This window comes from Carassius gibelio, chromosome A2 (assembly GCF_023724105.1).
Source record: "Carassius gibelio isolate Cgi1373 ecotype wild population from Czech Republic chromosome A2, carGib1.2-hapl.c, whole genome shotgun sequence".
NCBI lineage: Eukaryota > Metazoa > Chordata > Actinopteri > Cypriniformes > Cyprinidae > Carassius > Carassius gibelio.
Window position 1 is genome coordinate 14,841,489 of NC_068372.1, and position 26,986 is coordinate 14,868,474.

General features: G+C 37.4%; 2 protein-coding genes across 7 annotated transcripts; both read right to left on the reverse strand.

The window, feature by feature from the left end:
* Nucleotides 1-1,169: 1,169 nt before the first annotated feature.
* Nucleotides 1,170-7,565, reverse strand: LOC128027447 (major facilitator superfamily domain-containing protein 12). 2 transcript variants are annotated; one of them, XM_052615070.1, is made up of 11 exons: nt 6,919-7,558; nt 6,452-6,662; nt 6,195-6,327; nt 5,161-5,367; nt 4,881-4,973; nt 4,686-4,778; nt 3,810-3,980; nt 3,451-3,545; nt 3,229-3,359; nt 3,051-3,101; nt 1,170-2,165 (listed from the first exon to the last, which is right to left on the reverse strand). In XM_052615070.1, exons 1-11 carry the CDS (start codon nt 7,187-7,189, stop codon nt 2,089-2,091), a joined length of 1,533 nt encoding a protein of 510 aa, XP_052471030.1. In that variant the 5' UTR covers nt 7,190-7,558; the 3' UTR covers nt 1,170-2,088. The 2 variants fall into 2 exon arrangements, with proteins under 2 accessions (XP_052471030.1, XP_052471038.1); XM_052615078.1 differs by lacking the exon at nt 3,051-3,101 and having other exon boundaries at nt 6,919-7,565.
* Nucleotides 7,566-9,084: 1,519 nt separating this feature from the next.
* On the reverse strand, nt 9,085-26,525 carry LOC128027460 (casein kinase I). Of its 5 annotated transcripts, none has more exons than XM_052615100.1 (12): nt 26,359-26,525; nt 23,402-24,133; nt 21,258-21,327; nt 18,782-18,930; nt 18,007-18,241; nt 17,609-17,694; nt 14,715-14,799; nt 14,481-14,626; nt 14,311-14,394; nt 13,153-13,254; nt 10,573-10,679; nt 9,085-10,393 (listed from the first exon to the last, which is right to left on the reverse strand). In XM_052615100.1, the coding sequence occupies exons 2-12, from the start codon at nt 23,642-23,644 to the stop codon at nt 10,339-10,341; spliced, it is 1,362 nt and encodes a 453-aa protein (XP_052471060.1). In that variant the 5' UTR covers nt 23,645-24,133; nt 26,359-26,525; the 3' UTR covers nt 9,085-10,338. The 5 variants fall into 5 exon arrangements, with proteins under 5 accessions (XP_052471060.1, XP_052471051.1, XP_052471090.1 ...); XM_052615091.1 differs by having other exon boundaries at nt 14,481-14,629; XM_052615130.1 differs by lacking the exon at nt 13,153-13,254.
* Between the last annotated feature and the right edge of the window lie 461 nt (nt 26,526-26,986).

Sequence of the window (26,986 nt, forward strand, 5' to 3'; positions counted from 1 at the left end):
AGGCTACAACCGTACAGACAAGTAACTTCTACACAGCACTGTTATTGTTTAAAGCTCAAAGAGAAGCAAAGTGTGCTGTGCCGTACAGCGTCTCTTAAACAATCTATTGTTACACAATAACATAATGGATAATTCACAGTGGTTTCTATAAATGCTGTTCCAATTAGTGATAATTGCCCCTTAATAGGATACAGCTGAAGGCATGGTTTTGATTCGTTTTCTTCCCTTCAAAACAAAGATGTTATTAATAAATATTTGGGGGGATTTTCCGGTGGTCAATTTTGAGCAGTGTTGTACATGAATGGAGATGAATAGATCAGGTGCAACTAAAAATTATTTACACATTAACAAACGAATAAACTTCAGGTTTGGATGAAAAACCAACTCATGCCGCTTTTATTTTTATTTTTTTACAACCCACACTGTTTTATAATGAGAAATTATGCATTAATGTATTGAAGTACTATTACTATTACTCTTGTATACTCTCGCAACACTCATATTAAGCAAACTTTGATTACTATTATTACAATAATGTGTGAACAGTATTAAAACGAATGAATGAGTCTCTTTTATAATGCGTGTAATTGTTTGGAGCATCAGGAAATGAATGCAGTCAAACAGCCAGCACACAACAGGCATTAGTTAACATTTTAAACATGAGACTGTATCCACCTCTCGGACTCTTCTGCCACCTTCTGGACAAAAGCTACACATACGGGACATTCAAGATGTCACACTCCTCACCAAGGCTGTATGTATTTGATCAGAATGCAGCAAAAACAGTAATATTGTGCAATAATATTACAGTTTCAAAATGACTGTTTTCTATTTGAATAGGTTTTAAAATGTAATTTATTCTTGAGCTGGCAAAGCTGTATTTTCAGCAGGAATTACTCTAGTCTTCAGTGGCACAGAATCTTTCTAACTTGCTGGTTTGGTGGAGAAACAAGATTTATTATAATTTTTTTAAATTAATTATTATTATCAATGTTGAAAAAAAAAGCGGTGCAATTGAATGATTCCCTTTTAAGTTTTTTTTTTTTACTCTTTTATTTAAAATTTGTTTTGAACAAGAGATCAAAAATAAAAATGACAAATACAAATGCAATCGTCTTTTACAAACAATGATTCCATTACAGTTGACTATTTGATTCAGTCCAGTTACATTAGAGCATCAGCCTTTGATTGGTTTATTTGAAGTGTTAAAAGTCTTGAGCATCACGCAGGATCAGCTGACCAGTTGTTGAAACTACTCACAATGACACTGCATTCCTGCTAAACAGTAACTAGTTACAAAAACAGGTTACATTGCATCACCTCTAGATACAGAAAGGTCCGTTCATAAAGAACATTTATTCTGTTCAGTAGATTCTATGAACAGAAAACATGTCAGACACAAACGTCTCACATATGAAAACATATTTATGCATATACATTTCTTTTGAAAGATAACAATGCTAGTGGATACGTGGAAAAATACTCATTATTGACTCTCTGGTGATAAGCCATGTATCTCAGAGCTGAAAACATGGCAAAACATGGCTTCATGTCACCGGATTTAAAATAGCGATTCTTCCCTTTTCATGAATTCCCTTATGAAACATCAGTATAATCTAAAATCCTGCATCCATCATAACATGTGCATCTTGCGTTAACTTCATGATAACGTCAATAGTTTTGCAGAGTATTTAAATAAATTCCCTTATTTTTATGGATTTGATAAAAAAAAAAAACGTAACTAAATGTATAATCATATATAAAAACAAACTGTGAATTATAAACAAAACAAATGTGCGTAAGAAAAATAGTCCCTTCATAAAAAAAAGTTTATGTCTATTGTGGGTTATGAGAGAACTATGAAATGAGAAGCCACAATTTGAACACACGGTAGTGTTATCAACTAATCAGGTCTAAAGATTCACCACATCTTTGGGTCTCAGGGAAATGATCTTGTGTGTCGAGATGTGGCCTCCCTGTAGTAAAAACTGGCCTGTGCCAATCTGATCTGAATTCTAACCTTCACCACTGTGATGTAAGTGTCAACCCAAAGCTCTCTGCATCTGAAGTGATGAATCTGCTGCGTGTTCAGTTGACTGACGGCTGCTCAGAGCTCTCCGAGTCCTCTCCATCACTCCCCATGAGTCCAGGCACCTCAGGCAGATCTGAAAAACATTACAGACATTAGATATTGCATGTACACATCCATGTACAGTATCGGTCAAATGTTTAGGGTCAGTACAATCTTTTTTTTTTTTAAAGAAACTTAACAAGGGCACATTTAATTGATAGTAAATATATTTATATTTTTACAAAAGTTATGTTGTTTTAAACTTTCTATTCATCAATGAATATTAAAAATATAAAAATAAATGTATCACCGTTTCCACAAAAATACTAAGTAGTACAATTGTTTACAGCACTGATGATAATAATAATAAGAAACATTTCTTGAGCAGCAAATCAGCGCATTTACACAGATTTCTGATAGATCACGTGACACTGAAGACTGTTGAACATATAGCTTTGATCACCGGAATAAAATTACATTTTAACATATTAAAATCAAAAAGAGTCATTTTTAATCTGTAATATTAAACAATACATATGACTGACCCTAAACTTTTAAAATAGGTAGTTTAAATATTTATTTTAAACCTATGGAAACAACCTTTTATTATCTGATTTTTTTTTTTTTTTTTTTTATATATACTTTTAAAAAGGTCATAATTTCGTTTATCAAGACCATTTTCCACATTCTTCACCTTCAGTAGCACAAGGTTTGGCAAACATTCGCACATTGTCTCATTAGTTCTTCTGGGGTTTTCAACAGATGTGCTTAGAATAACTGCATCAAAGTATTTCGAATAGATTCGGTTTATATGAATTCACACTGATTTTTCTGACAATCCATCATCTCAAAACATTTTCAATCATTTCAATTTGCCTTGTGATTTGGCCCCTTTAAATTAAAAGTGGAAGATTGATGTTTCTGATCATTCCGTTCAGATTTCTGATTGTGATTTCAGATGCTGAGGTGTGACCCTCACCCTTTAAGTCTTTGCTGTTTATTGAACCATTCATATGATCCTGCTTAGATACTGTAATACAAAACATCACGTCAGCCATGAGGTGAAGCGGTTATCGAGTAACACTATTAAAAAGAGTAAGTCAAAGAGGAAGTACATGTTTAAACGTGAGAAAGACAGGACTTGTTTAGGTTCTTACAGCGCACAATCTTTATAGGCCAGATAAGGATTGTGCAGAGGCTCAGAGCTGCTAAAACGGCCACTCCACCTGTGACGATGACCATGATATAGTGATAATACCACACGCAGCCTGGACAGCATACCATTGTCCTAGAAGAGAGAAATCACATGCAAATATAAGTAGTCTTTCTCTCTCACTTCAAATTCTAGTATGCATTCATGCAAGCATGTGCATGCTTACCGGCATGGGTGTAGCGTCTGAATAATCATAACTCCCAGCCCATTAGCCACCTTGTCTGTGAAGCTCATAGCTCCATAAACAAAAGCCCCACTTTGCTGTCAGGAGGACAAGACAAGTCTTATTAGAAACTTGAACACTTCTTTAAAAGCATATTTTTAGTTCTCTGCAACCATTTTTACACTTTTGAGTCGCTCTGAAGCATATGCCTTTTTCACTGCTGCTGACGTTTGCATATCTTACTGGCTCGATCATGCGTTAGTGTTGAAGCCGCTAGTGCTGAATAAGCTAAATAAAACATTAGCTTGAAGCTGTTCCTTCTCATTTTTAGTTCCCCAACACAGACTGAAATCAGCACTTACTGTTTGGTCTCCTATGAGCTCAGCCGTCATGGCAAGCGACATCACCAGGATGGTAGCAGAGCCCACCCCCAGCAAGACCGCTGTGCCGTACACCTTTTCTCCCATGTGTGCGTCCAGCAGCACCCAAAAGGAGAACGCCATAATCAGCAAGAGTCCCAAAAAATAGGTCATCTATCGAAAAAAACAATGAAACTTTAAAGTAAACAAAATTCTTCTACCATATTATATTAGCTTCTAATACTGTACATGAAATATCTAGTGAACTGTTTTATCTTTAGTTTTCAGATGGTCCTTAGGGCTTACAATGATTTAAAACGAGCTTTAAATAAGCTAAAACAACTATACAAGATTTCTCTTATTTTAATTGACCCACCAGCTTTTTTAATTATTTTGTGGAAGAATCCGGGTTCTTGAAAAACCTAATTGACAAAACCTAACCTAATCTAATTTGGCAGTTACAAGATCCGTTGATTAAGAATAGAAGGGAAGCATTGCAACACGATTTAACAGTTATATTGGCCAGAATAAAATTGGCTTGATAGGCAATTTCCTATTTTGTTCTCTTTTTGCCCTCTTGACGAAGAAAAGAAGATTTGGATCACTAATGCAGCCAGGATGCACTTCATGTGTGTTTTTAAAATCTATAATGGACACCTCCAACTCAAGCTTGGGCTCAAAGAAAAAATAAATAAATCACACATCCCCCCACTTGTAATTGCAGCTTTACAGTGGTGTTTGTGTCTGCTCAACTTCACATGTATATGACGCAGCAAACCTGAATGTATCTCTGGATTGTTAATCACTTCCAGCAATGGGAAGATTGGGTATTTTAACTTCTGTTTCAATCAAAAGACATGCATGCAAACTCATACTCACACATTTGCCTATTAGCTTGCTTAGAGGCTTCATGATAAATGAGGAAGCAAAGCCACTTAGGAACATGACCAGGGGAATGATGGCTATGTACTTCTGAAAGAAAGAGGATCAAACAGAAATCAGTGCCTTTTTCTTCAATGCTTTTGTTGATGAACTGGGTGCAAACTAAGTGTAGTATTACTATAGTTCTTTTACCTTTGGCAGCATTAGTGTGTAGGTCAGATACATGGATATGTATGTTTGCGACAGGTTCACTATCAGTCTGGTGGACATATAAAGCAAAGCCACCTGAATAACAAAGCAGGGATTAGAGAGGTTGTCAGTTATAATGGACAGTTGCTGAATACGGTCCTGAATGTTTTCACACCGCTGTGATTGAGTGATAACATTGTGCTTCAAGCCACTATTCATATTAATCACAAAAAATGACAATTACATAACAACGCCACTGAAGAGTAACAGGGGTACTGCTAACCTGGTAGAATGATGGCTGTCGCAGCCAGTGCTTCCACTGCAGTAGACTTGTGGGAGGAGCAACAGTGGTGTTGTTAAGAAGAGGCTGGCGCTCCCCAGGACTAGACCCCTCCTCCTCCTGACCGGGACGTGCCCCCTTCTCCCGTGTGCCCAGGTGAAAGAACAGCGAGAACAGAGCACCAATGCCCACGACTGTAAGACTTAGACCCTGAGTGTGAACAGATGTTAACAAAATCAATTTAATAAGTCATGTCATTCGGTGGCCATCTCTGAAATGCTTCCCGGGCATGCAAGTGCAGCTCCTATCTCTTTGAATGGGGAAACATCAAATTCTCCAAAAATGTTCACCTAGTTTACGATTAAATTTCCTATTTGAAATCACCAATGAAATTGGACAACAACGGTCTTATAAATGTTGTTGCTTAAGCACCAATAGCATTAAAAAAGGGATATTTTTCAGGCTAGACCAGCCAACGCACAAGCACAGTCCTGAGCGTGCATCTCCAGAACGCTGACTGGCGGGGCTTCCTTCGATAGAGCGTTGCATTGTTCCCCATTTAAAACTATACGAGTGACATGTCTTGGGTGTTCTATAGTCTTTGATATCACTGCATAAAACTTGTTTAAGAGCTGTTTGACCAGGCCTACATAATGTAACATGCCATGAAAGCAGAGAACATCACCCATTTTCCTGTTTATACTTCATTTTTCACTGTGAAACAGAACGCGCCTCAGGAGAGCCAGCTGACAACATTACTTGTCCTCTATTTGTTTTTCCACTCAAGTCTCTGTGAGATCAAGTGTCACTGTGAAATCATTCCTACTATCATCAAGTGTGTGGTATCGTGGTCTGGTCTTCTTGCCTGTGGTCTCCCATGGTTTGAAATCGGCTCAGATTTTAAAATCATCTAGTGTGCAGCCAGCTAAAGCAGTACACTAGCACACACAGTGGGATGGGATCATCTTTAAATTGACCTATTTTTAAAACAGGATGAAATGACAAGGAAACCGTTCAGCATTATGACTTAAACTCACTCTGAAAACAGGGATGTCACCCAGGCCAAGGTTTTCCATAATGGCAGGATCATCTCCTTCCTGAGTCTGAAAATGAAACATCAGCCAGGCCACTCCATACACTGTGATGTTGGCTATCACAGTAAAGGCATACCTAACGGATACAACCAAAATACAATAAAGAGCTAAGACATCAGCCCGGTCACTACAGACAAAGTCCTCCAAACAACATCACGAGAATAGTTGATCATTACATGCGCAGATGTGCACGAGTTTACCTGTACGCAGTGAGCTCCACCTTTTCATGTTCGCAAGTCACCAGCTCGGGAATGAGGGAGAGATGGGAGATCTGGGTGGCCGCCCATCCAAACTGGAAGATGACGATGAAGGGGGTGAAGTAAGTGAGACTGACCCACTGTGGGGTGTCCACATCACAACCCAGGCACTGGTTAAATATAAAGGGGAACGACAAGAGGACGCTAATAGTTCCTAAATAAAGTACAAAGAGAGTAAATTAGAAAAATATCCTACATTAATATGCAAATGATAAACCTGAAACAGACAATTTACCCCAAAACAAATTGTGACATAATTTACTAAAGGACATACTATTAAAATTAAAGTGAATTCATTCCTGAGGTGTTTTTTTTTTTTTTTTGAAAGTCATACAGGTCTAGAACAACATGGTGAGGACAGACAGACTCATTTTTGGCTTAACTGTCCCTTTAAGTTCCTCGTCACTCACCGATTAAATGCCAAGTTTTTCTCTTCCCATATGATCCACAGCCGGGTGTCTTATCAGACTCATAGCCGATGAGCGGTGTACACACTCCATCCGCTATCTGCCCCACTAGCAGTAACACACCAGCATACGTGTTCTCAAAGCCCAGCACTGAGTGATAAAACACCAGCAGGTATGTGAACCACATAGAGGCGCACAGGTCGTTGAGAAAATGCCCCACTGAGTAACTCAAGCGCCTGAACGCGGGTAAAGACTCTCCTGAGGAGTCCGGCATGATCAATGCGATACAGTCAACCCTCAGTCGGCTAAAAATGCGTATTTCCTTTTAGCAACCTCAGCATATTGTCCTCTCCAGCGCCGGCGTCCACACTGAAGGGAGAATGAGTCTGGTGTGAAGTCCAGGGCTCTTCCATCACTGTGGAAAGAGAGTCCGTTCCCAAGGATTTGGTCAGCTGACTTCGTAAATGAGTCACGGTGGAGGAGGCGCGAATCGAAATCGTAACATTCTCTTTCATGGATCGAGGATTACAGTTTTAAATGTCATGTTGGTAAATGTTAATGCAGCATGGTTAATGTTGAATTTGTCTAGTGCGAAAAAACGTAGTACAGCGTAACTTTAGTAGCGCCATATTTTCGGTTCGTGTTGTCATGACGTGTTTATTAAGCCACACCCTCTCTCGTCCGTATCGTGTTGCCATATCCTTTTTAATACAAGCGACTGAGGTGGTCGCAAAATATGAGCAGTCGTGGTTTTTTTTTGTAATTTACACAACACGCGGTTTTTAAGCTTATTTCAATAATACAGTCGCGTATTTTTTTGGAGTACTAGTGTATGGGCAACATAACACAATAATGTAGCTCTTGTCAAGTCCCCCTCTGCTGTTCAATCAGTACTCTACATACAATATATTATTTTCGTTTTTCTGCTTTGCTTTCGTTATCTCATGTGCGCTCGAGAGATTTAGTTTAGTAATTTCTTTTTGTCGATTTAGGTTATTGTATTTTTTAGGGAAATCTGGCAACACTGCGTCCATTCATTCATTCACACACACACACACACACACACTCAGGAAATGTACTTATTGCCACTCAGCAACACTAAATTCAATGCGCATTTAGTTTATTTAAATTACTAAGTTTAACCCCAAAAATTAATTTACTCAACTTCATGTTATTGCAGACCTGTACGACTTTTGGTTCCTGTTGTGTTCCATTGTTTAGTTTTTATTTCTCATATAGTGGATGTCAATGGGAACCAGACCTGTTTGGTTACCAAAATTCTTCAAAAAATCTGTTGTGTTCCACAGAAGTCACACGTTTGGAACACCATAAGTGTGAGCAAATGAAGACCGAGCTGATTTTTGTGTGTGTGTGTGTGTGTGTTGAACTATGCCTTTAGTTCACACACTTAAAAACATTCTTTTTTCATTAAAAAAATTACATTAAAACGATATATGAGGTAGTCTGATTTTAAAAGCATTTTCTAGACCCCTTCTAGTCATTTAAATTAATACAATCATAACGATTCATGGACATCTTTATAAAAAAAATAAACCTTCTTTATCATCAACCAGTAAATCATGAATTAACTGGAAAAGAAGCATTGCTCTACACTAGCAATGCTCTACATCTAAGAACAGCCCATTCATGTTTCTTGACATTCGGTTATAAAAGGTTAATGATTGAATAATCACAGGATGTCATAATTGGTTGCCTTTTCTGCATTTAAGAAATGAAGAGGAAAAAAGGTAGTTTGGAAGTTTTAAAAAAAATGTCCTGCTCTAGAACTGTTCAGTAAACTATAAGGATGTGACACCCTTTTTTATTTTGAAGGTTGCTGGTAATCAAAATTGGTGGTTGCCATTGACTTCCATAGTATTTTTTATTTTCCTATTATGGAAGTCAATGGCAACCACCAATTTTGATTACCAGCAACCTTCAAAATATCGTCTTTTATGTGCAACATAAGAAAGCAACTCATACAGGTTTGGAATGACATGAGGGTGATTAAATGATGACAGGAGTTTCATATTTGGGTGAACTATCCCTTTAAGGCACTTGCCTTGCAGCTCCATTTGTATTATATTGCACCGTAACCCGGTGTGAATTAACCACAACCATAAACTCAAAACAGTGATTGTGCACAGACACAACATGTAACATGAGGCATAAAAGGAAAGCAACATTTAATAGGCATGTAAATCAATACACATCCTCATTCTGATAGGCAACCTCTGTTACTGCGTATAAACCCACAGACTCACATCGTGGAGCTTTGCTGTGATGCACTTTACAACAGTGAAAAAAAAAATAAAATCAGAGAAATGCCAACAGGCTCCATTAGACTGGCATGGAGCACACAGTAGAGAACAAACAATCTGAGAGGGCCATGGACACTTCACCTGGATAGGAACCATAGAGAGGGACACATTAGTGTTAAATGTTTTACTTGGAAAGGCACAAACTATGATTCCCAGGTAAATTAATCTAAAGTGAAAAAGAAATGAAAAAGCACAATTTTGACTGAGAGAATCACTTCTGTCCCTTTGGGAGAGACCAGCCTGCTGTATAAATGATCCAACATCTGCCTTTTATTTCTGTTGCTTTCTGTTCATTTCAATGCCGAACGGTTGCTTTTCTCCCCCCAAAAGTGCAATTCACATAGGAGAGATCCAATGCATTTCTCTCCATCTCCCACAGTACCTGAGACCAGCCACTGTGCTACAAGAACATCATCCACATCAACAGGAAAAAAAAGAGGAAGAAAACAAAAAAAGAGCAAATAAAAAAACACTAAGAACGGTTAAAAAAAAAGAAATGTTCACACATTCTATAACATGAGTAAAACTGGGCGAGCAGACCTTCAAAACAACTTTTTAAATTACAAAAACAAAAAGGAAAGACAGAATTTACATTGGTTGTCTGAATCTGTGTACTTTTCTCCATACGTCAGTCAACGAGTCTTTCCCCACCTATTTTGATCCCATAAAAAACAAAAACACCTTGGATCACTCATCCAGCCAGCGTCAAAGTGAACAGATGTCTGTGTGTAAGTCTGAGCCTGGTTGCCTTTTAGTTCTCAAATAACAGTTTTGCATGTCATCTAAAATACAAGATTAAACAGTCCATCTGGGTTTAAGTCACATAACATATATCATCTTATTTCTGACCACTGAAGTCTCTTCTGGTCTCCAACATTGTACAAATATATTTATTTGTTCCACTGAATTGTTTCCTTACAAAGGTTGTCAGAGTACTGAGGGGTCCTCTCTGAGCAGATGCCAAACGTGAGGCAGTGAGTTTCTATTCTGAGGTGGAGCAGAGACAGAAAGGGAGAGAACTCCACGTTTCAGCTCAAGTCCTTTGCTTTTGTTTTTAGTTTAAACGCACCAGTGACTCTTAACGTTTCAAAGAGGCCCCTCCTCACTTGTGCCGCTGGAGCGTTTTCCTCTTCCTCCTCTTGAAGAAACAACAGCACCTGAAAAGAGTGAATGAGTTGAAGACGGTTTTGCAATCTCCTCTCTTCATTTTCAAACAGTTTTAGTTAAACAGTTGAAAAAATAAATAAAATTAGAACAAAAACAGGACCAAATGTCTCCTAATGATAGCATGATTCAGACTGCACAAATGTGTAAAACTTTTGTAAAAACTACTTACTTTGTATCATCAGCCACCTCTACTTCAGCAGGGGCAGTTATGGGAGCGTTGGAGTGTCCCGCTGTGGGATCGTCTGTATTCACTTCTCCGTTGGTTGAGCTCATAACCTGAACATTAATTTAATGCAGCAGGTATTGAGTTTTTAATACAGTTTGGCAAAGATGAGTAACAACACAAAACCACAGTACACACTGGAATTTATTTAATCTAAGGGTGCTTTCACACTAGCACTTTTGGTGCGCATCCGGATTCAATTGACATCAGAGCTCGACTCGTTTGGATGATGTGAACTCGGGTGCGCAATCTGTGAACCGTACCATAGTCCAATTAAAAAGGGTGGCCTGGGGTACAGTTCATGTGAACTCCAATATGGTTCACTGTTGATATGAACGCAATCTTACCAAATCACGGATGTGAACTGCTATTAATGACGCATTATTTGATAAAAATGTGTGTTTGTGTTTCACTCACTTTCCTGACAAGCATGACTTACACACTGCAAACAGAGAGCTGAATATATCCAATTTCTTATGTACCGGAGCTTTGTAAACAAAATGAATGGTTAAAAAAACGTAAATTTATAAAAGTGCAGAGAGCACTTACTAAGTTACTAAGCAATGGGGTAAACAGCTGCTGGCTTGATGACGCAAACAAACCGTGGTTCGGACCTAAATAATATAATATGAATGCAGTCCAGCAGGAGGAGGGGGGAGCAACCAAACTCGAGTTCGGATCAGGCAAGCGAACCAAGTGTGAAAGCACCCTAAATTACACATTATATTTATCAGTTCATGTAACTTAAGTTGGGGCTTAGTAACCTATTAAGGACACTTTTTTAAATAATTAGAGTTGTTCCGATTCTGATATTAGTATCGGAAATATCACCGATACCACGACATATTCTGGCATCGGCGAGTTCATGAATTCATATACCGATCCGATACCATTTTCTTAAACAAGACACAGTTATGAACGCTAGCTTTGCCTAACAGCTGCATGGTTCTTCTTCGCTGCTCAGAATGCATTGCAAACACAGGAAGTTGTGCTGTGTTGCCACAAGCAACCCCTGTTTAGAGCAGCAAAGAAGAAAATAAAATGCGGTATCAGTGTGTCCGCTGTTTAGCAGTATTTCAGACTGGACCAACCAGACAGTAAAACGGGGACTAGGATGCCACAAGTACTGGCACTGCACTACCAAGTCGGTGCTGAAAATTAAAAAATGTGATGATACCAGCGTCTCTGTAGTACCGGTAGTTACCGACTCCCGAGTATATTCGGTACCCGCAGCTGCGTTCAGTCGCTTCTGTGTTAGTCTAAGTGCAGGGCTCCAGACTGTAGCCGAATATATACTAGTGTCTGTGAATATCAAACTGCAAAATACTATTTAAATATTACTCCTGCAAATTCTACATCTTTGTGAGTGACGGGGGCAGATGCACGGGAGCTCACTGTTTTGTAGTCTCTTCCATGTGTCACTATATGAGGACACGAACGCATAAACCTTCACTTCATGAGAATTTACCGGTTCAATTGAGAAAACGGTCATATCATAAACACAGACACTCAAAGATCTTCATGGCAACCCATCAAAATAAATATTCAATTTAACGTGAGTAAATTGACAATATATTAAGCTACTGTTGCCTACAGTAGATTTAGCTACGTCTCTATGTTGTAATAATAATACGTCTCTATTAATAATAATAATTATGCCTAGACGGTTTCTTGTTTTTTACTTGTTTTGTTGTAAAGAGATTGTCTGATTAATATATCATTTTTTGTATTCCTAGACTTATTTGTTGCAGTCTTTTATACAGTTATTGTAAAACTAAAATACCTTTTTTAGTTTAAGTTATTTTTCGCTTAAGAAAATAATTAATATTTCTGTCAAATTCATGTCAGATAATAAAAATAGTGTAATAAATACAGTAGTTCACTATGTATTTGCTCTTGTTTTATTAAGTCTGAAGCACACCATAAAATAATTCTAGCAATTTACACATGGGTAGTAGTATATACAGCTGTATATATACTGTACAGATACACTCCCAGGTATCGGATCAGTACTCGGTATCGGCCGATACCCTGAGCCCAGGTATCGGAATCAATATCGGGAAGAGAAAAAGGGTATCGAAACATCTCTATAAATAATTAAACGATTCAAATTAAGGTTGCTTAGCACCAACCAGGGACGGTTAAGTCAAATATTGGAAATACGTCAACACAGAAAATGAGCAAGTTTAGCTGGAAATCTAATATATTTTAAATGAAAATGTAAAAATGTACACCCTGGATAACTAGAGGTTTACAAGCAAACATACATTTGTCTTGCTGAGCTACTTATTTACAATACAAGCAGTATTTTCAGACTGAAGTCATCAGATCCCAAGCCTACCCATCAAGAGCGTGAAAGTGATGTGTGTTAGACAAAGACAAGAGAGGAAAAGACCATTTAAGTGTTCACAACTGGAAAATGGACCGAGGTGTCTCAAGTGAGAGGATGACAGGAACAGACAACAAGAACAGAGAAAGGAGGAGATCGACACTAACAGCATGCAGTACTGCGCAAACACCCAGTACCTGGACAGAGCCCCCCAGCCTATCGGCCGTGAGATGCGACCCCAGGAGCTCCCTATTGGTCACAGGAGTGGGCTGGGACTCACTTCCTTTAGGTTCTGGAGACTGGCATGACAGCGATGGGGGAAAGGGGTGAGGAGTGGCAAAGAGCATAAGAGATGTTTTTTGAAAAGAGGTGAGGGTGTAAAGAAAAAAAGAACAGAACGAGTTTAAAGAGGAACGCCTTTCATGCACACGCAGACTATTCTAGCTAACAGGATTGAGGTGGAAATATAAGTGTGAATATAAGAGTGAAAAAACAAGAGATCACGCGACATGCAGAGAAGGATAGGGAAGCTAAGCTCTTCCACAAAATAGCCAATCATATCAAAACTTAGAATGTAATGGCCATTTATCTAAGGGACTGTGACCAACACATGAAAAAAAAAAACATCTAAAAGAATGTCAGCATTTGAGGAAATTACAGATCTTCAGACTAGCAAAAACTACTCTGGTTGCAGGAAGCTGTCTTGGGATTGTTGATGAGTGAAAAAAAAATACTGTTGACATGATTTAAGAGAGAATCATAAAACACTGAGATAACATTCAAAAAATTACACTGCATAAAGTAATGGTTCTCCAAAAATAACCAAAGAAAATTAAAAAAGGGAAGCTGGTACTTAAAAGTAATAACTGTGGCCTATTCTTCCTCTTTTAGATCAACAAGGATTTGACCGTAAAACTGAAAGTGAAGTTTGCCAAATATAATAATTATAACATAAAATAAAGACGTCAATACTATAATGTAAACTAAAATTACTTTGTCAAATTGATAAATAAATACATTTAAATTGGTTAATGTTTCTTTTTAAAAGTTAAATTAACAATAAATTAATAAATAATTGAATAAAATATTTAAAAAGTGCAGTTTAATCAAGAGTACAATAGAAATTAAATTACAAAATAGATAATATTACAAAATAATAATAGTTTTAAATATGGATATTAGCCAATATGAAGAGTTTTTTTTAATTTCATTATTTAATTCCTTCATTTTATTTTAAAGTGTCACTTTGAAATTAGCAATTAAATTACTTCTCGCTTGACCACATACTATAAAATTGCACAAAAAAGGGAGATGTGTAATTTATAATGGCATAAAGGTATAGTGACTTCTCCCACCTGGTTTTTGGTCTGGGGTTGTGCTTTGTCTCTGCTGCTGGGCTGCAGAGGTGTGTCACTAGGCATGGGTCCTATTGGAGTCGGCTGTATAGACAAAGAAAACTCAACATCCATGTACTTTTTTACATCAAATACAAGTGGTTTATGATAGGAAATCCAATTAGGCTCACCAGTGGCTTACCAACCCAGTCATATTCATAGTCAAAGACATAGCCATTTCTGTCAAAGAGGTCTGTAAAGAGCTTTCTCAAGTAGTCGTAATCTGGTTTTTCAAAGAAATCCAGTCTCCGGACGTAGCGCAGGTAGGTGGCCATTTCTTCTGTGAAAGGATGTCAGAGTTAAGGCAATGCACTGGAGAAGGGACAGCACGAGATATGTGGCCATTTGAAAAAGAACTGGCTTACCAGGGAAACTCTCACAGAGCACTTCTATAGGGGTTGACCTTTTGGTATCTCCAATTTTCTGATAGCGCTCCTTCAGTGTGTCAGCCTTAATGAACGAACAGGACACAACAAACATAAGAACATTTGGGTATCCATGAAGACATTTGTCCAGTAAATTGCTATCTTTTATACCATTAGAATTAACTATTTCACAGTCCTGTTCGGCATGTACATATTATGTTTTTACTACAGTACTGCTAGGGCTGTACGATATGACGATATATATCGGTTGGACGAAATGACTATCGTTTCATATTGTGCTCTATCGTTTATTTCATGGAGTCGCAAAATACATTGTTTATGGTAAAATTTTCTCATCATTTGAAAGACTGCTATATTTAAACGCCACCAAGACAGGACCAGGTGGAGAACGACCAACCAGGACAAAACGAGGAGCTTGTTCCTAAACAAGGGACTACATATATAGCATGGACACGCGTTTTAAGCACTGCAGTTTTAAAACAACCGATGTTTAAGCCATTGAAACAAACAACAGAGCCAACTTCTGTCTGTTTCTGTGTGAGGACATTTTTTTGGCGCTTTATTGGCTTTGAACGATTACATAAACACACTGTGTCAGAATCCCTGTCTTTGCAAGTATCCTCATAAACACAGAGATTTAGGTCTTAAAAGAGACTAAACAGCTGAAAAGTAAACGCATATGTAACAGTATAGTATATTGGATCCGGACTTCGGTCTTAAAGGGGAAGCTGTCCAATGTTCTAATAATAGTGATATATTTATATAGATGTATAGAATCTATATTCATAATACACATGTTAATTATATCAGATAGCTAGATAGATAACTAACAAAGTGAAGACTAATTAATTTACACAATTATGTAGCATGTCTTATTTATTGTAGTTTTTGTCCTATTGCTTGAAATTAGTTTCTTAGTTAAATGTTCCATATAAAGTTTATGTGGCAAAAGTGGAACGAAACGCTGCGACTCATTTGAAGCATGCAACATCCGCTCGGATAAAAGTTCAAAGTGCTCTAAACAGCGCTGTGTGATCCAGGTGAGAAGCGCTTGAATTCAGCGATTAACACAAATGACTGTAGTTTAAAGCCAAACAGGAGAAACACAGTCAGAAGGCTTTTCAATCTACACATCCCCATCATTTACCATGGATTTACTGTAGTAACACTCACTGCACCATGGTATTGTGGCAGAAATGTAGGATATTCACACAGAATTTTAATACATAAGTAACGATAAGTATAGTATGTATTTGTGATTAAGCTATAGCATGTGTGCATTTATACTGAATGTTTTAGACTACTGTTTTTCATACTAAGAGGCTACCTAAAAAACAGTTATATTTTTACCATGGTATTGACGACATTTTAATTGTGTTTATCATGATTTAAATGTATTTTACTATGGGAGGCCAATGCTTAATAAAAAAAAAAAAAGTCTGCATAAATTTATCCATAGGTTGCTACAATTGTTACAGATTTTGACAGTGAACAAAAATTTACCTCTGCATCCTAACTTAAGTTATTATTAAATGTGCATTTTTAATTGATATTACTATTAATATCAGGCAACCCAAATCTGTTTCTTGATTTGAAACAATATCACTCATTAGAACATGCAAAAACTAAGAAATATATTTTTCTATTTAGATATTTATTTTCTTAAGGAAAATTAATGGTTTGGTTTCTGCAACTTTCACTTTGAAGCATAAATCTGTCTTTAAACTTGGAAGATTTGACGTGATAATTATCAATATTGACTGATATGAAAAAATGCTGGCCATTTCGCCTAGCCCTAGTACTACCCCTGAACCTAACGTTGACCCATGTAGTTACCATGTGTCTCCTGTACAGCCAAAGCTTTCAAAAGTATAGTCAAATGCAGATGAGCAGGCATAGACAAGTTTGATACATGCTCAGTACAACCTAGTATACGCAACATTCACCGTGTGCCTGTGCTGTTGTTAAGAGAACGAGACAACTGAAAAGAGTGGAAACGAACCATAGATTTTTACTTCACCAGACTTTAAGTATCTGTGTATTTGCAGAAGACATTGATCTCTCATACATGAATGTCACGATTCCTCGATTAAATTTGAATACTCAATTTAAAAAAAAAAATCCTCAAATGCAATTTGCCTGCATCAAGTAAGGTAAATCATTTATAAACCTATGCAAACACACAGGAGGACACATCAGTATATTTCTGAACAACCGTATATGAAATTTTCAAAATAAAAATCTAAGTCGCACTCTTTTGAGTTTGCACGTTTTGATGTCCACATTTTCAATAAATGACAGTGGCTGTAGCATTTCTGACGTTAAGAAATGGCCCAATATTAAAGATTAAGTGGACATTTTAATTAAATCATGTTTAGTTAATATTAAACAAGGATAAGATCTTGCAGTAAAGTGTACAAACAATCGTCAGGCCGTTGGCGCCCTCTGCAGTCATTTCCATTGTTCTATTGTTTATGATACATTATTTATTAACAGTTTTGCTCAATAAAACCATAAGCTCACTTGCTTTTGATACTTAATTTGAACTAATAATTTTTGCGTCATTGCTATTATATTTTAAAGGCTTTTGTTCACTTGTGTCTATTTTTATTACCAAAAAGAAATTAATATAATTATCCCATTAATTGTCAGAATAATCAACCGATTAATCGATTACCAAAATAATCGTTAGTGCCAGCCCTACTCTCATATATACAAAATCTGGTTTAAGATATTTAAAGCAATGTAACAAAATAAAACAAACTGCATTTTTCTAAAATGCTATGATTTTCACAGTAAATTTTTGAAACAAACCCCTAAATCAAAATGCATGAAGGCAGCAAACATTTCTTTCACTCCACCTACACCAGTACCTTTAAACCTTGCCAGGGCAGACTGCCTCGTAGGAAGTACATAAACATATGACCCAGCGCCTCCAAATCGTCCCGTCTGCTTTGCTCTGCAAGATAGAAAGACATGCAAAATTATGAAACTGCCAGCTACACTAGAATCTGTCTTCAGTCAGATAAGAAACTTAATTCAATGCGCAAAATAGATTTTTTTTTTGGATTTAGCATAAATAAACAAAAAAAGGCTAAATCTATCCAATGCATCATGATTAAATCTAAGTGCTGTGCCTGAACATGCAGAGATTTGTGTCTCTAACAGCTAAGCTAGGTTTTAAGGCGTACTTTAGTCTTTATCCCCCCATGAAATTCTAATAACCCTAAACCCTGACAGAGCGAATCGTCCCCGTGTGTGTGGCTCTTACCCTTCCCCAGGTGTGTGTTGATGCTCATGTAGCGAGCTGTCCCTGTTAAGCTTTTGTGCTCCCTGTAAGGGATGTGTTTTTTGGTCTCAGGGTCAATGTATTCTTTGGCAAGCCCAAAGTCGATGATGTGGATTATATGTTGCCTCTTGGTCCCTGGCCGGCCCACCAAAAAGTTCTCGGGCTTAACGTCCCTGTAGATCAGACTTCTTGTGTGCACATACTCCATCCGTGTGATCTATGATAGAGGTAAATGTCATAATAGGGGAGGGCGCTATACTGGTATTATGTTGTTCCATGAAATGGATTTGGCTATACTGTGGATACTGTTATATATTCATGAATTCAAATATTGCGTTTATATTGTTTTGTTTAATTTGGTACATTTTGCTAATTTTAACAAGTGATAAAGAGGTTAGGCTGAACGTTTTCGCCGTACTACACAGGCATTAGTAATCAATAGCATCACAAACACAGAGAGCACCGTAACAGACCAAATTAATAAAGCATAAAACAGTGGAAAAACAATGTCACAATAAAAAAAAAGACTTTTCAGGTCTATGTCCAATCCCTCAATTTGTCTAGTTTTTTAAGGTTAAAATATTTTGCCTGTAACTTTTTCTCATATTGCAATATAATATCGATATTGCCAGGACAGTGTAAAATATTGTGATATGAATTTTAGCTTATAATGCCCACCCCCCTTATGTCATGTTGGAACTAATAAATGAAAAAATATTTTTACATCTTTGTCTCATAAGTGAGAGACCACACTGACCAGCTGAATTGCGATCATGAGGACAGTCTTGAGGGAAAAAGTTCTGTCGCAGAGGTCGAACAGGTCCTCCAGACTGGGGCCCAGCAGCTCCAGCACCATAGCATTGTATTTCCCACAAGGCCCAAAATAGTACACCTGAGGAACACCCTCTGAACACATATATTTATATGCTGTTAGAAAACAGATCCACAGAGCTCTGAAATGTAAGTACAAACTGGCAATTTAGCAAAGCATTAACTAAAATGAGGTTAAATAATAAGATTACATAAAGACAGGGAACGATAATCTTTTGTTATGTGGTGTTCGACATTCTTTGATTTTTTAGGAATAATTATTAGGTCATATGAGGTAGACATGAATCTATTATTATGTACATAACATTTAGGCCTGTCACGATAACATAATTCGTAAGATATTCGTCGATAAAGCGATATTATTGTCATTTTAAAGACCATTTTATGCCACTGAATATATAATCATAATGTAACAGCATAATAATGCAAGAAGGCCTAGACATTTCCAAATGACAACAAAGTTTATAATTTAAGAACATTTAGATCATGGAAATTTAGTATCAAAATACCTTAAAAATCTGGAATAAAGAGTAAATAAACATTTTCTAACAAAAAGTGCAAAGTAACAAGTAGAAAAAAAGAAAACTGCACAAAGAACTTGTATGGAGATTTTTTCCTGACCTTCTTTTCTCTGTAAATTCAGGGTGCACAATATTGCTGAAAAACACAATCACTATTTAGCAGTCAGATGCCCGTATGCACAAAGGCACAGATCCCTAAACAAGACCATATCTGCAGATGAAACAGAAAACTAATCTTTGCCGTCTCGTCTTGCTGTCTGACACACTCCTGAAGCGCTTACACAAGCCATATCTCGGAGAGCGTCTCATCCGTTTTCTGTGCGCACAGCCGCCGCACATGTGCAAGGCACGCTTACGCCGCACACACATAGACATGTTTCAGACAGCACGCGAACTAGGGTTGTGCCGATAGATGATAGTATCGTGTATCGATGGTAGTCAGAGATATCGACATAAGCAGATTTCTCTGTCGATAATAAAGACAATATTAGGCTCATTTTCCTATTATTATATTGAATAATAATAATAACTATTTTTTTATTTTTATTAGGCAGCTTATTATAATTCGGCTATCAAACTGCCCAGCAATTTCACTTCAGCACCGCATTTCTCTCTCTCACACACACACACACACACACGAGCGCATGCAAGCGCAGGAGGATTAGAGCCTGTAGTCGCTGAAGTTGTCCGCTTTGACTCGGATAACTCGTTAAACACATGAAACGAAAGAGATAGAAAACGAGGAGTTGGTGTCCCACACATTTAATGGCTGCTACACGGCAACGCGCTCTTCTCATTCATGAGCGATTAACTCTTTCTTGGCGTTACAAATAGAGTAAAGACAATATAAAAACAAACTTATCCATAGTGGTTCTCACGTAGTCCTTCTCTTAAAGACTGATCACTTATAACACACACACTATGTGGTGATGACGTAGAAGGACTGCGTGAGAACCACTATGGATGAGAAGTTCGCTCTGCCGCCTTATTATTTTTATGCACTACGCACTATAATGTTGATGCATGCAAAATAAAGTTTTGCCCGTTACAAAGTTTCAATCCACAAACAGACGTACATCGTCTGCAGATTTAAGGTATTTCATTGAACTTTAACAAGTAATCTGAAAAACACTTTAAAGCAAATATGTAAACAGATACATATCAAACTCTTAGAATGCTGAAAAATACCAAGAACCATGATTTTTATCAATATCTCTGAGCCCTAGTCTGGCCTGATCCTTGAGTCAATCTCGCAGTACCTTTGACAACAATCACAAAAACATGATACCTGAGAAACCACGAACACACACAAACAGATTCACAATACAACTGAGGAATGACTAAATATGAAAGTGTACAGTATCATGATTTTCTAAAGCTCTCCTCATAAAAAATGCATAGCAGAATAAAAAGGGTCTGAGGCCTTAATGCTGGAAACAGAGATCTCTAGCTCAACAGCAGTAAAGGATGAGCGCTTCACCCAGCAACTGTAGGCTTTATTTCATCTGAGCCTTAATAGGCAGTCTTTGACTGACTTTTGAAATAAGCTATAAGTTAACCTTTGACATCTCTGAATATAAGTTAGCCTCTATCTGTCCTGTTGTCCGAAAAGAACACACCAAGTAGATCAATCGATGCACAGAAACCAAAGCTTGTGCTGATTCAATTCGTCATCTGTGCTGTAAAGAGGAAGTGGACAGGATGGGCTAAAAGAACTCACAAATGTAAATAGGATATGGACAGCATATGCCGTTAAACAAAGAAAAACGGTCCCAAACTATGGTCTGAATATGCTAAATAATCTAATATGCTAAACAGAAAGTTTTAAAGTTGTAATGTGTGGTGTAAGAAGATAAGACAAAAGTACTGCATATTGCTTACCTGAGCTCCCCAACTGTTTGTAAAACCTGTACTCGAGATGGAGCTGGGGTGCTCTGGATTTGATTGGCTCCTATAAAAGAGCAAAATTAACTTAATTAGTTTTGGTGACTTTCTTAAGTAGCAATAAGATTCCAGTTATTAACTGGAATCTTTACACAAACTCTGTGTAAATATATTGTTGTGAATCCTCATATTCGCACAAACATTCAGTGGCCAAGATAACTAATATGTGGCCTTCTATCATTAGGATATTGCTAGGCATGGAAGACTCTGGGTTATACCATCACTAAGTGATCAATGTGAGGTGGTCCATTTAGCTGAATGCTGAATGTTTTTATATAATGTGTGCGAGTGCGTTCAGATTAGTGCAGGATCCAGGGTTGAGTCATCTGTGGCACCAACAGCTCTGAACATGTGAAAAAAAAGCAATACTAAGCAGGAAGCAGATGAGCAAAATAAGTGTATACAGAAAAACAAACAGATTGCATAAAGACCACGGGGTGTATTAAATACCCAGCAGTGGAGAGTGAGGAGTACAACAGGTTTACGCTTTTAGCATGTATTTCCAGCATGAGTTTACACTTATAAATAGTCAAATCAGAGTAACATCACCCTCTATTTAGTACCAGTAATTGGGTAATGCAGCCTTAATGCAGCTTCTCCAGAGTGGATATTTGTCTTGTTTAACAGAGTCCACATCATCAGGCAGACATGTATCATAGCAGAATGAAGAGCTGAAATCAGTGTTGTAGCATCTCAATGATGCGGTTTTCAACAGACCCATACTTCAATCGCGTCACTCTTATCAATAAATGTATCACTACATTTTAGGTAAGTGTGATTAAGGATCTCTGTAAAGGTGAGACCAAGGAGCTTAACAACATAAAAGTGACAATGTCTCACTTACATGATCACAGTCCCATTTCTTTTAAACCAGAACAGTTTGCAACATGCTAAAAGTAATACAGAGAGAAGTGTATTTGAGACCCTAGATAATATTCTAATCACTAACTCATCTTTCCCTGTGTATTTTTGGATAAGCAGCCTTAAAACCAAATCCAATTAAAATAATAATATGGGAAAAACAGATTTTATATTGTATTTGCATGGCTTGCACAGCAACTAACCATAAAAAAAGTGGACGTTTTTCTAACTAAGAGGGTAGGACACTACTCCACAATATGACACTGACCAATCGTAAAACAAATATTTACACTACTATTTAAAAGGTTGGGATCTGTAAGACCTCATATGCTTATCAAGGATACACTATTTGATCAAAAAAAGTATTTAAAAAAATTATTTGAACAATTTATATGCACGTAAATTATATTATTATAAATAAATATACATAACACCAAAGTTAGCAGTTGAATGGTAGTTTTTTGTAAAATATATATTTTACTTTTATAATAATCTGTTTTTAGTGTTTATTAAATCTAATTTGCCATTGAATTTCATCTACCAGCAACAGGAGTGTAGTACTCATACATAGCATTCAATACACGTTGAAAAGTCGATCTTTCGTTCATTAAGAGTACATTCCACACCACAGGTTAGGAAATTGAAAAAATATGGATGTTCAGCATATAGGTTTTTAAAAAAGTCATATCTGTGGGAACTGTAGAATAAAAGGTTCAAGTAATTACATGGTAATGAGTAAGCGTAAAAAGATTGTTCTTCCAAACGGAACTGGGTGAACAAAAGCGAACACAAGCACTGCATATTAATGTAATGTGGTTTAGATGTAATAATATAAACTACTGTGAATATATTTTGTAACCCAAAGGTTACAAGTACCGGCAAGGATTAGGTGGGGGGATGAATGAACAGAGCTCTCTTCCACCTTCAATACCACGAGAGACCCTTGAGTAGGGCACTGAACCCCCAACTGCTCCTCGGGCACCATAGCAAAAATGGCTGCCCACTGTTGTGTGTGTGTTCACTACTCACTGCTGTGTGTGTGCACTTGGATGGGTTAAATGCAGAGCAAAAATTCCAGGTATGGGACACCACACTTGGCTACACATCATTTTTTTTTTTTTTTAACAGCACACACATACACTACAAGGCAGCAGATGAATTTCAGGTGCATTAACTTCTAATATAAAACACAATATCAACTGTTTTTGTGAGGAACTTACCAGTTTAATGGCCACATATTCATTGGTGTAAAGATTTTTCCCGAGTCGAAGCTCTCCAAAGTTACCGCAGCCGATCTTCTTTCCCACTCGGAAATTAGGGCCAACCATAAGCACCCCAGAATTGGACCCAGACCCTCGGCCACCCCCATGCCCTGTCCTGCTCCCACCAGTCTTAGACATTCTCTTTCCTTCCTCCGCCTCCCCTTTTCCTCCTCCTCCTACTCCTCTCTTATCAAAATCCATAAGCTTGTGATACCCCGGCCTCTCCACGATTACTCCACTGCCATAAAATCACAGAGCCACCAAAACAACTAACAACAGGGGCACGGGGAACGGGATGGAGGAGAGGAATTTAGAGAGAAAGAGAGTGGAGGGAATGGCTTATCCACAACACGGCTCTACACATATAGATTAAACTAAACATTAACTGCTTTTAAAGGCAGGGAAGGTATAGCAGACAATCCAAGGTCAATGCAATTCAGGATGAAGACATCATTTGGAAATCTTCCTTAAATCCAACCACGTTCCTTGGGAGAAAGACAGATGCACACGACCCTAGCTGGTAATAGTGAGGCGGTGTCTGGCATCGGTTTCCATCCTTTGCGTCCACTCCAGGTGGTTTTGCAGAGATATGACAGGCATTCCTTGAGTCCAAGTATCAATGCAGAGCATATCAAAGTTTGCGTTGAGAGGAAACAGGCGGAACATCAGCTGCTTATCACTTTATAATATCTGGGGCAGAGAAAAGGCACAATTAGCACCAAATAGACTTCTTAAAAGTACATAAAGAGAACTGCACTGGCACAATTTCCAGAAACTTTCCAAAGGTTTAGGAAATATTACACCTTTTTGCAACCCTACATACAGGTTTGGAAAGTAATGTTATTCCCGGGTGAACGATCCCATTAATATATTAATGATTTAGAAAACACCTTAACAACTCTTAATAGAAACATTTTGAAAGAAACCCCCCAAAATAACTTTTTTTTTAACCCCCTTTTTATCTCAGAGGCCAGGGCTAAATAAGAAAGCTTTCTTGCATTACCAATAACAACTTCTAAATCTATTACAGCTAACACAGCGGCTTTTAACACTATGAGGCAAGACAATGAATTAAAACATTTATACATAAGCATATACAAGTCCTCCTTAAACACAGTTGGCTTTGTTTTAAAGCTTTAATCTCTTGTAATATCTCAAATAAAACAGAACACGTACAATAAAAAAATGCAGGGAGAAAACTGCACCATCACTGCCTCTATGAAACGCTTAAGTCTGAACATTTGAGAGACACGAAACCGGAGACCATCTCCCTGCAGGAAATGTTATCTAGCGTTTCTGACTTCCAGCTCTAAAAATACATCCCTCAGGAGCTCGAGATGAGGCTTGAGGTCATGAGAAGACGAGCCAAGGCGGATTCATCTTGGATAGAACGTCTCGGTTGTGTTGATACTGGATGGAGGCACCTCACCAGATGTTACAGATGATGCCATCCATGGTTTTATTTTCCTTTGACAGACATATAAAACTAGCCATTTAACCCGTATTATATTAGCTGTATACTACTGACATATAGATACTACTCTGACCAACAACAGATTACATCCTGATTGTACCACGGAAACCCATTTGATACCATTAATTCCCTTTCGGCAAAGCTGCTTTGAAAGAATATGTATTGTGAAATGCACTATACAAATGAGATTGAATTTTTAACAGAGAATGTCCCCTTAAAATCAAACGTAAAAGAATTCATGCCCAGTAAACATATTATTAACATAAAATAGAACAAGAGACAGACAGACAGATAAATAGCTAGCTAGATAGATAGATAGAGCTCCTTGTCAAAGACATATTCACTGCTTATGGTGACATAAAAACATCTAAATGACCTTCCAACAAAATGTTCCTTGTAATCCACTCTGAATGAATTCACTGAAATAATGTCTTAATAAAGAACTGTCAATTAAACTATTGACAGATTACATCTTATGACAAAGAAAACGGTTGTCTTTACATCCAAACATTTTATGATGCACAATATTTGATCAGTCTAAAAAAAATGTTTATACTAACTGCCTGTGGACTTGTAGCATTAATTCCACTTCCAAAACAAGGTATAAGTATCATAAACTATAATTAAACATTATAAAATCTATAAAGTGAACCATCCAGCTAAGACTATAATTCATCGTCTCATGTCGGATCAGGCCAGATCTAATGCATCGACAACAAAACTGTTTTACAACGCCAACAAATGTGCTATCAGGCCTGCACAGTGGCCTTCTCTCTCGATTCGGAAGCTGGTTTTACCGATGACCGACTTTTAGTCCGAAAACACGCTATACTGTCAGACATTTATGTCGAAACGATATCTAAAAGCTTAAGTTACTCGCGGAAAATAAATTAGCCAAATGTGCCTGCTAGCCGAATCCAGCTCGAAACCAAAGTATGAGAAAGAAACTTGCGTTGGTAAGATGAACTCCGAACATATTTTGGTACGTTGTGTTCCCTTTGTAAAAGTACATTTTACGAACGTAAAGACCGCAAAGAAGAGACGTTCTTGTGAATCCTCGAGTGCTGAAGAGCTAATGTTGTCAGTTAGCCACTGAGTTGCCAACTAAGCAGCAGAAATGAGTGAACACGGCTAACGCGCTAACTAGCCCAAACAAGCTAACGATATGTGGCCTGCGCTCCAGCGAGCTAACGAGAGTTACCAAACCCGCATAACAACACCAGCGGGGTTATGGAAAATAAAAGACAGCTTGTTATTGTCTACATTCACATGATACATGCGTCAAAGCAATATTTGTTGACAAACACAGATATTTTGTTGCCAGCCATTAACCGGGCAACTCCTTAATCCTGAACAGTCGAAATTGGTTTAAATTACGTTCACGGAATTTCCCATAAATCGTCCAAGGAGGAAGTCGTATCAACAGATTAAACACTTTTACCTAGATCTCTGTATTATAAATCGATGACAGTTTCCATTTTGTCGGTTTTAATGCTCATTCCTTGAAGCCATTATCATTTTTTCTCCCTCTTCGCTGATGTCTCTTTAAGCCTCTCCGTACAGCTAGCGCGTTTCCTCCGCTGTCGTCGATCACATTACTAGGGCTAAATTGCAAACCTTGCGTAGTTGGGTTTGGAGAATACCAGGTCATACAATTCCGCGCTCTTCGGAAAAATAATGCGCAGTTTCATTCAACGTAAAACAACCAGAAACTGAGCCAGATTACGTAGAAACTATTTTAATTTCAATAATGAAAATGTTTGTACTGTACTTGGGTATTATTCACAATATACTCATGTTCCCAGTATTGTCTTAGTATACTAGATAAAGTACTGGACTCACTTAAATTATTTTCGTTTGCAGGTGGGTTAACCCTATGGTTTTTATCAGTCTTTTTTTTTTTTAAATCACTACTTCATCGGAATGGATAATAATAAATTAATAAAAATAATAATAATACAAATAAATAAAATTATAAAAGAAAGAAAGAAAGAAAGAAAGAAAGAAAGAAAGAAAGAAAGAAAGAGACTTTTCGAGGACTTTATTTGAAAAAGCTAAATGGTCGTAAT

Excerpts from the sequence above, each read along its gene's own strand:
- LOC128027447 (XM_052615070.1), bottom strand. The coding sequence starts at position 7,189 with ATGCCGGACTCCTCAGGAGAGTCTTTACCCGCGTTCAGGCGCTTGAGT. Across the intron at positions 3,981-4,685 it reads GCAAGCTAATAGGCAAATGT|ATGACCTATTTTTTGGGACT; the intron begins GTGAGTATGAGT and ends TTTTTTCGATAG. Across the intron at positions 3,546-3,809 it reads AGCTCATAGGAGACCAAACA|CAAAGTGGGGCTTTTGTTTA; the intron begins GTAAGTGCTGAT and ends TCCTCCTGACAG.
- LOC128027460 (XM_052615091.1), bottom strand. The coding sequence starts at position 23,644 with ATGGATTTTGATAAGAGAGGAGTAGGAGGAGGAGGAAAAGGGGAGGCG. Across the intron at positions 18,931-21,257 it reads CAAACAGTTGGGGAGCTCAG|AGGGTGTTCCTCAGGTGTAC; the intron begins GTAAGCAATATG and ends ATATGTGTTCAG. Across the intron at positions 14,630-14,714 it reads GCTCTGTGAGAGTTTCCCTG|AAGAAATGGCCACCTACCTG; the intron begins GTAAGCCAGTTC and ends ATCCTTTCACAG.